Source organism: Xyrauchen texanus, chromosome 34, assembly GCF_025860055.1.
Source record: "Xyrauchen texanus isolate HMW12.3.18 chromosome 34, RBS_HiC_50CHRs, whole genome shotgun sequence".
Taxonomy (NCBI): Eukaryota; Metazoa; Chordata; class Actinopteri; order Cypriniformes; family Catostomidae; genus Xyrauchen; species Xyrauchen texanus.
In genome coordinates, this window is record NC_068309.1 from 2,144,515 (window position 1) to 2,154,511 (window position 9,997).

At 42.5% G+C, this 9,997-nt stretch overlaps 1 protein-coding gene across 1 annotated transcript; it reads right to left on the reverse strand.

Moving 5' to 3' along the window:
• Positions 1-8,728: 8,728 nt before the first annotated feature.
• Positions 8,729-9,796, reverse strand: LOC127627338 (uncharacterized). Its single transcript, XM_052103687.1, has 2 exons — positions 9,493-9,796; positions 8,729-9,059 (listed from the first exon to the last, which is right to left on the reverse strand). The coding sequence occupies exons 1-2, from the start codon at positions 9,729-9,731 to the stop codon at positions 8,729-8,731; spliced, it is 570 nt and encodes a 189-aa protein (XP_051959647.1). The 5' UTR covers positions 9,732-9,796.
• Between the last annotated feature and the right edge of the window lie 201 nt (positions 9,797-9,997).

Sequence of the window (9,997 nt, forward strand, 5' to 3'; positions counted from 1 at the left end):
TCAATTTGTTGCACTGTGTTCTTTTAATGGGGGAGTGGGATGCAATGCCCCCTTAAGACCCCCATAGACCCCTGTGCCACCCTGGTTGTCCACAGACCCATTATCATCCCCCTGAACAACTATTTTGCCCAAATTGACCAGTGAGACCCCCTGACCACCCTGGGGGGGGGCTGTCCACGGACCCATTTTCATCCCCCTGACCCACTATTTTACCCACATTGACCAGTGAGACCCCCTGACCACCCTGGGGAGGCGGGGCTGTCCACGGACCCATTATCATCCCCCTGACCCACTATTTTACCCAAATTGACCAGGGAGACCCCCTGACCATCCTGAGGGGGCAGGGCTTTCCACGGACCCATTATCATCCCCCTGACCCACTATTTTACCCAAATTGACCAGAGAGACCCCTTGACCACTGTCCACGGACCCGCTATCTGCCCACTAACCATCTATTTTGCACACAAACTGAGTCCACCAACAGACTAACTGCCCATTAGCAATTGATTGTATAGCTGTATGTCCACCAACAGACTAACTGACCATTAGCAATTGATTGTATAGCTATATGTCCACCAACAGACCACTGCCCATTCATTTGACTGTAAGTGGGACTACACACGTACAATTTAATCAACAGACTATCTGCCCATTAGCAATTGATTGTAAAGCTGTATGTCCACCAACAGACTAACTGCCCATTAGCAATTGAATGTATAGCTCTATGTCCACCAACAGACAACTGCCCATTCATTTGACTGGAAGTGGGACTACCCATGTACAATTTACTTGCATTGGCTGAAATCATCACTTGGTGGACTTCATTTTTATAACTCCTGGATAAAATAATTGACATATAATCACATTTAGGTGACTGTAGGACTCCCCCTGAACAACATAAGCCCTTCAAAGCATAAATATTCCACTGACCACGAAACCTTTATTTCTGTGAATGGGTCAAATTGGAGGTGGGATGTGCAGATCTCAGCTCTGGACAGACTTGGGAAGCTGAAACTGCTATTTCTGTTCTTCTCCAAGCCTCTTTCTATGGTATAAATTTCATTAAGATTGGAGGATGTCGAAAATTTCATGCGTACCCCTTTAAGGATCTTTGCGCACAATTTTCGACTTCCTCAGATCTTCTTGAAATTTATACCATAGAATGAGGCTTAGAGAAGAACAGAAACAGAGGTTTGAGCACACTAAGTCTGTCCAGGGCTGAGATCTGGACATCCCACATGCAATTTATTTGCATTGGCTGAAATCATCACTTTTTGGACATGGTTTTTTTAACTCCTGGATCAAAATTATGACTTAAAATCACATTTAGGTGACTTTAGGACGCCCCCTAAACATATTGCACCCTTCAAAACATAAAAATTTCACTGACCACGAAACCTTTATTTCTGTGAATGGAACAAATTGGAGGTGGGCTGTCCAGATCTCAGCTCTGGACAGACTTCGTGAGCTGAAACCTCTGTTTCTGTCCTCCTGTAAGCCTCCTCATTCTATGGGATAAATTTCAAGAAGATCTGAGGAAGTTGAAAATTTCACGCAAAAGATCTACCTTTGAGTTTTTTGCACGAAATTTTCGTCATCCTCCGATCTTCTAGAAACTCACAACATAGAAAGAGGAGGCTGAGATTATGACAGAAACGCAGGGTTTAGCTTCCTAAGTCAATGCAGAGCTGAGATCTGGACATCCAACATACAATTTGTCCCATTCGCAGAAATGAAGGTTTTGTGGACAGTTGAACTTTTATGTTTTGAAGGGTGCACTATGTTCAAGGGGAGTCCTAAAGTCACCTAAATGTGATTAAATGTCATAAATTGGATCCTGGAGTTATAAAAATGCAGTTCACCAAGTGATGATTTCAGCCAATGCAAATAAATTGCACGTGGGCAGTCCCACTTCCAATCAAAGTAATGGGCTAAAAGGATAGACAGACAGACAGACAGACAGACAGGCAAACAGACAGGCAGACAGACAGACAGATAGACAGACAAACATCCTATAGGTAGATACATACATACATAGACATATTGGACATATTGAGAACTGCACTGTGCAAAAGTGCTAAAAAGTGGATTTCTTAACACAGAATCACAGACAGGGATAGCTGAGATCCCACATACAATTTGTCCCATTAAATTGATTGGAAGTGGAACTATCCATGTGCAATTTATTTGCATTGGCTCAAATCATCACTTGGTGGACATCAGTTTTATAACTCCTGGATCAAATTTATGACTTAAAATTACATTTATGTGACTCAGTAAAGCCCCCTGATCAACATAAGCCCTTCAAAACATAAAAGTTTCACTGACCACGAAACCTTTATTTCTGTGAATGGGACAAATTGAAAGTGGGATGTCTAGATCTCAGCTCTAGACAGATTTAGGAAAATGAAACTGCTATTTCTGTTCTTCTCCAAGCCTCTTTCTATGGTATAAATTTCATTAAGATCGGAGGATGTCGAAAATTTCGTGCGTACCCCTTCAAGGATCTTGAGGGGACGTTACAAGCCGTTGGCACCCCTCATAATATAATACTGGGAGGAGACTTTAATCTGTTGATGGACTCAGTCCTTGATCATAGTGAAGAAAAAGTGTATAAGCCCCCTTGAACAACATTGATGCTTCACAGGATGTGTAAAAATCTTGGTCTTACAGATATTTGGAGACTTTTGAACCCATCTGGTAGGGACTATAAATTTTTTTCATCAGTTCATGAGATTTATTCTAGAATAAATGTTGTTTTTATAACTAAGTCCCTAATTTCATCTGTTGTTGATTGCTCATTGGAAACATCTTAGTCTCAGATGGTGAGTTTAGAGGTGTTGCCACATACGCTTCAATTAATCCCTTTTGCAAAATCCTGATTTCTAAAGAACGCTGAAATATGGAGACCAACTGGTCCTCAGTATCCTCTGTGGGTGTGGCTTGGGAAGCACTTAAAGTGGTTCTTAGGGGTCGGATCATACATTATGCCTCATTCACCAAAAAGTCCAAAGCACAAGAACTCATGGAGTTGGAAGGGAATATTAAAAGTGTCGAGGCAGAGCTGAAGTGCAGAATATTGTCTGATGGCCTCAGAGAATTGACCCTCAGTGAAATCAGCTGGTGGTGAAATATTTACTTTGGCCATTGATATTAATAATGCTTTTAAAGAATTCTATCTTGAACTCCATAGTTCCACAACTTCGTCTACTGATGAGGATATTAGAAACTTTGTGGAACCATTAGAACTTCCTAAACTGATAACGGAGCAAAATAATTGATTCTTAGATAACCTTGGAGGAGCTTGACAAGTCAAGGCTCCACTTTTGTTAGTTTATACAGAATCATTGAAGAATGGCTTCCTCCAACCATGACACAAGCCTGAATCAGTCTGATTCTTAAAAAGGACAAAGATCCAGATGAATGTAAGAGTTAACATCCAATTTCCCTGATCCAGAAACTGAAAATTTAGGCTAACCGATTAAGTAAAGTTATGACATCTCTTATACATATAGATCAGGTGGGGTTTATTCGGGCCGCAGCTCCTTTGATAACATCAGGCGTTTCATCCATATCATGTGGTCAGTGGCGAATGATCAGACTCCGGTTGCTGCCATCTCACTTGATGCCGAAAAGGCGTTTGATATGGTAGAATGGGATTATTTTTAAAAGATTTTGGAAATATATGGGTTCTGGAGAACATTTATTGGTTGGATTAAGTTACTTTATAGACACACGGTAGCGGCGGTACAAACATTTGGACTAATTTCAGATTATTTTACTTTGAATAGGGGCACTCGGCAGGGTTTCCCACTTTCTCATTATTGTTCTGTCTTGCTTTAGAACCATTAGCAACTGCAAAAACAAAGGAGGAGGATTTTCCAGGGGTGATGGCGGGAGGTATGGCGCATTAACTTTTTCTTTATGCAGATTATATTCATCTCTGAGATTGTTTGAAATTTTGGTTCGGCATTTTAGGATTCCCAGATCTCAGTTTTATAGGTATTTACAGCTTCAGCACCTGCTCTGTATTGTTTTTGGGAGTAGCATACACCTCCCTAAAGTGGCAGATACTCTGGGAGTGGTAATGACTGCTTTTGGGAAAGGTCATGAGGCATCAGTGTATTACTCCCTGTTAATTCAGAGTCTGGGGACGGAGCTTCAACTTCTATCAAGAGATTATGGGAGATAGATTTATACTTGGTATTGGAGGAGGCTATGTTTTAGAATGGACTAGGATTCTAAAACATTTCAAATCTGAATCTAGAGATGCGAGGGTGCACCTTATGCAATTTAAGATTTTACATAGATTCTATTGGACCCCCTCTAGATTGTATCGGCTTGGTCTTAAAGACACACTCACTTGCTGGTTATGCCAATTGGAGGATGGAGACACAACACATGTTTTTGGGGGTGTGTTAAGATCCAGGGGTTTTGGTTGAGTGTCAGAGTTTTTTTATGTGACGTCTTCGGCACTCAGGTTTTGTTTTGCCCCAGACTCTATATTTTGGGAAATGGAATATTTCAGCTGTGGTGCTCAGAATTGGGGAGGGTGGCGGCTCTCAAAGAAGGGTCATACAGAAGAATGGGGATTTTGGATTTGTTTGTTGGGAAATAGGCTAGATACTTGGCATTCTTGAAGGGTTCTCGGAGTGGAACAGTGGAGTGAGAGGGGTAGTTGTTGATGTGTGTGATTTTTATCTTTGTGATTTTATTTGTTTTGTTTTTTACTTTCTTTTGTATGTGCTCATGTGTGACCACAGGGGTGTTTGTTGAGGGTTGGGTGGGGTTGGGGATAGGAAAGGTGAGGGGTGGTAGTGGGAGTTAAATGTTGATTTAGTGCATTTATGTTTCGCTTTTCTGTGTTCAAATAAAAAATGTTATCATAATTTTTTTTATTTGTATTTTTTCTCCTTGAAATTAACAAAACAATACATTCCCTTTTACAAATATAAGAGTTTTATCAAACCCCCGCCCCCATTACCCACCCATCTAACATGTGTCAGTATTAATTATATATAGATTTCTAGAGTAAATCTACAAAAAACAAATAATTGAAAAAACAAATAAACTTGCAAAAAATAAATAATTAAAATAATAATGTAAAAAATGTTAGTCACCAAATATATTAATGACACTCTTATATTTGGTCTCACCACCAGGTCATTATCCTGTACCTTCAATAAATGTCAAGTATTTACCCCTCTTTCTCCAATAAACATAAATTTTTTTCCAATTAGTCTACATGATATTTTTTCATATGCTGCGACTTTCCCCAATTCTGTAACCCATTCTTGGAAAGATGGTGAACTTGGTGACCGCCAACCTCTCATAATAATTTGTCTTCCTATCATAATACTTATTTGAGTCCATTCGGTTGTCTCTACATCAGAGCATAGAGAAGATGGATAGATAAGGACATAAATGTCTGGACAGAATGAAAAGCAACATTCTGACACATCTTGAATATACTTATGAACCTTATGCTGCGTTCACACCGGACGCGAATAGCGCGTCAGGCGCGAGTGATTTCAATGTTAAGTCAATGCAAAGACGCGTTACGCGCGTAAAAAATTCCTGCGGCGCGAATGAGGCGTAGAGCGCGGCGCGGTAGACGCGAATACGCCTCATTCAGCGTCAAGTTCGCGCGAATTGCGCGAATTGAGCGTCTGGCGCGTTACGCGCGTTATGCGCGAATGGTGCATTCACGCGTTTGACGCGAATTCGCGTCTGCCGCCCGAGTTGAAAAATCTGAACTTTGGCGTCAATTCGCGCCGCGTTAACCAATCAGGAGCCTAGCTGCCTGCTGTCACTCAGGAGGTAAAGTGAGGTAAACTCCCGCTCCCGCTCGGAATCTTTCATTCCAAAATCACTGACAGCTATGGAGGAAAAATTAATTGTTGCTGTTAGCAGTCACCCGGAATTGTACGATTCCAGTTCATATTTTTACAGAGACAGGAACAAAAAGGACCTCGCTTGGAAGAGGGTCAGTGAGGAGATTGGGCAACCTGGTAAGTTGTAAATACAAATTAATCTTTAATATTTGTCCACTTCTTTACTGATAGAAATGCTACAGTCACTGTAATTTCTTGAACAAAATATTTATGGGTATATTTTTACACGCAGCATATATATATATATATAATTACACATTTCACTTTTGTGTCACGTTATTGCCCTGCTAAGCAGCTAGCTATTTTTAACTATTTTCCTGCTACTTTTGAGTCACGTTATTGACCTGCTAACCAGCTAGCAAGCTGCCTTGCGCTATTTTACAATTATTTTCCCGCTTATATTCAGCTACATTTTTTGCTTACAAGATATTGTTTATTCAGGGACTTTTGCAGAAAAAAGTGGAAGAGCCTCAGGGACACATATCTGAAGGAGAAGAGGAAGGAGATGGACAAGAGGAGTGGGTCAGCAGCAGGGTCTGGGAAGAGGTGGAAGTACTCTCAGATCTTGGGATTCCTCGACCCCTTCGTCACCCCACGGGAGACTAGTGGTAACATGGAGGGGGTCGAGGCCCGGATCAGAGAGGACAACCACCTCGAGGACCAGGGACAGCCTGGAGAAACGGCGTGGGAGACAGAGACTGGTGTGTTTCCAATGAATCCACATTACAAGGCATATATGCTGTCATTGTTTACAGATGAAGAAATGTAATCTCTCTATGATCATTGTTACCAACGTGTTGTATTAACATTTAATATTGTCTTGACAGAGGAAAATGATCAGAGGGGGAAGAGGATATTTTGAGATCCCTTGCCTCTTCTCCTGTCTCCCCAGTCCCTGGTCCCTCAGCCCCTGCTGCTGAACTCACAGGTGTGTGAAGGCAATAGTACATACATACTTTTTAGCTACTGTTCATTTGCATGTTTATCTATGTACATGTCTGAAGTATAACTTGTAATTACTTGATATATAGTTCAAAACAATTTCACACTTGCATTTAAGCACTGTCTATGTCACTGACACAGATAGTATTCTCACAATATCTAGACAATTTTGTTGTTTCAATTAAATTGTTAACCTTTACTGTGAACATGAAAATCAGGTATCATCTTTCTGCCTTCTCATTGCACTGTGTATTGCTTTCACAGGCCAACAGAGGAGGAGAGCCCGACGGCGGCCCCGTGAGCGGTCCCAGGATGGTCCGTCGGAGGTGGAGCAGACGCTGTTGGAGCTTCTGACACAACCTCTGGCGCGACCTCCAACCCCACCGCCACGCTCCGCTGATGAGTACTTCCTCCTCAGCCTTCTGCCTTTTCTGCAGAGCATGCCGCCTCATTTAAAAGAAAAAGTTAAATTTCAAATATACAAATTGGCAATGGAAAATAGCACCATTGTGCTAAATTTGGAACAATTGGACCCCCCACACAGTAAACTTTAAAAAAAAAAAAAGAGGCGGCAGGCTCTGCAGGAAACGCAGAATGCCCTCCTTCCTCTTCTCCTATGCCGTTCCCTGTGGCTCTTCCACCTTCCAAGCGAGGTCCTTTTTGTTCCTGTCTCTTAATGTAAATAGTTTGCACATATTGTTCATTTTTTTCAGTTCATATTGTTATTTTATATGTTTTGCCTAAATAATTTTTTTTACGTTTTGCCTAAATATGTTTTTTAATGTTATACCTAAAATTACTTCATATGTTTGGCCTCAATAAATTATTTTGTAATATGACTAAATGCCTGGTGTGGTTCTAATGCACAAACAAAGCAAATCTTTTATCACATAACTTGATTTCAATATATGAGACATTTTGATTTTGTATTGATTGCTATTTATTCCATATCTAAATCTAGATTATATGAAACATTATTATTGTAATGTAAAGACAACCAACATTAGTGTCTGGACAGTGTTGAATAAGGAAAAAACACAGGACAGGTTAATTACTTTTTGAGGCTGGCTCCATTTATCATCAAAACAAAAATAAATAAATAATTTAACCTGATATACTACCATGGAAAACCTGACATTTTTAAAAAGTCTCAACTTAATAAATGTGCATGTTGTGGACCTGACATCCTGGAACTGGGGCTGACAACCTGGGAAAAAAAAACAAAATATAATAATAATGGACTATTTTTAGATAGTTTAGCTCTTTATAGGTTTGTGGGTGGCTCTTAAAAGAGCCGTTGTGGGGAAGTCATGAGGAGGACTTCAAACGCTACTCCGTCGGCTGCCATGGTACTGCTCCCTCCGCCGAGAAGTGTGCCATGAAGACATCCCTCACCCGGAGTGCCTCTCTGGAGGAGTTGTTGGCCGCAACCCGACCCAGACCTGGCAGTGGCTCCTCTCCAGCATGTCCCGCGCCCCTGCAGCAGGTGCCTCTCTCCCCTCCGAACACCTCAGAAAGTTGTGGAGAAGACACGTCGCCTTCACACACTTCTCCGCAACTTCTGGGTGGACCTCGATGAGGCAGCGGTACATCCTCCACTGTGAGGAGAGGATGCCAAAGGCGTTCTCCACCACCAGCCTGGCTCTGAGAGGCGGTAATTGAAGACACGCCTCTCTGGAGGAAGGGGCGTCCAGGGAAGGGCCGCATGAGGTTCCTCCGCAGCGGGAACGCCTCATCAGCCACAAAGACATGGGGCTGGGGTCCTCTTTCATCAGCACCGGGAAGAGGCTGGTCAGGAGGCAGATGAAGTGTACCAGCACGGAGAGCCTGTCCAAAGGCAGAGTTTGCCAGAATCCCACCGTCGCTGGTCCTGCCGTACCCCCCAACATCGATCAACCGGAAGCGATACCTCGCATCCACAACTGCAAGGAGAACGATGGAGAATGTTCCCTTGTAGTTGTGGAACTGGGATCCTGAGTTGGGGGTGCCTTCATTACCACGTGCTTCCCATCCACCGCTCCACAGCATAGAGGGTAGTTCCACCGCTCCTCGAATCCTTCTGCGATGGACCTCCAGTCATCAGTGGTGGGCACAGCCATGTACTCCTCCACAAGACAGTCCCAGATTGCAGTCACAACCTGTTGGACGATCTGGCTCACTGTTGAGACACCAACCCTGAAGCTGGACGCTATGGTCCTGAATGAGTCCCCTGTGGCAAGAAACCTAGAAAATATTTTTATAAGTACACTTGTAGTTACATATTCAACTATATACAATAACCAGTCTGTTTTACTTTAATGCATCATATTTGTTTGTTTGCTAGCAATTTTGCAAGCATTTTAACAAAGTTTGGAATCTTCAAAACAAAAGGGTATATGTGTATATGGTTTAAATCACTAGTGTGCCAATAACCAATAACTGATTATCAAAAGAAAGAGTAACGTTACTACATATTGCTTACAGATAGAGACATTATCACGTCTGCCAAAATAATATTTTATTTTTTAGGTTAACGTTACAGCAGTTAACTGAGTATCACTAGAAAGAGCACCAACAGTGGTATCCGTACCACACAGTTTGAAAAACATTGCTGGCATAGCGTAAATTAACATATATTTAATATACTGTATTTAACATTTTATATACATTTACTAACCGAAGACAGATGGACAGGCGCTCCGCAGCTGGGATAGAGCGCCTGTAGTTGGTGTCCTGAAGGGTGATCCTCGCTCCGATGCGGGACAACAGGTCATCAAACTGGGCGCGGGACAAGCGGAAGTACCGCTGAAAGCGGCCGTCATCCAGGCGCAGCTCCTGGAGCAAATGATGAAATTCGCCGAACTGGGAACGCCTCCGGAGGGTCTGGTGGACCCAAGTACGGCGACGACGACCCATACGCCGCTGTTCTGCTCTCCAGAGCAAATACAGAGCGGTGACTCTCTCCACGAATGCTCGATCAACATCAGCCATCTTGTAAAAGATGGCCGTCAACGGATTTCGCCTCTGACGCGCGTCACGCGCGTAAATTTCGCTTCAAACTTTTGTTTTTACGCGCGTCAATTTCGCTCTTGACGCCGAATGGATTCAAAGTGGTCAAGCGTATAACTAGACGCGGTAGGCGCGAATTTGACGCGCTATTCACGTCCGGTGTGAACGTAGCA

Coding starts and splice junctions, on each gene's coding strand:
- LOC127627338 (XM_052103687.1), bottom strand. CDS start 9,731: ATGGGTCGTCGTCGCCGTACTTGGGTCCACCAGACCCTCCGGAGGCGT. Junction 9,060..9,492: donor CGCCTGTCCATCTGTCTTCG/GTTAGTAAATGT, acceptor AATATTTTCTAG/GTTTCTTGCCACAGGGGACT.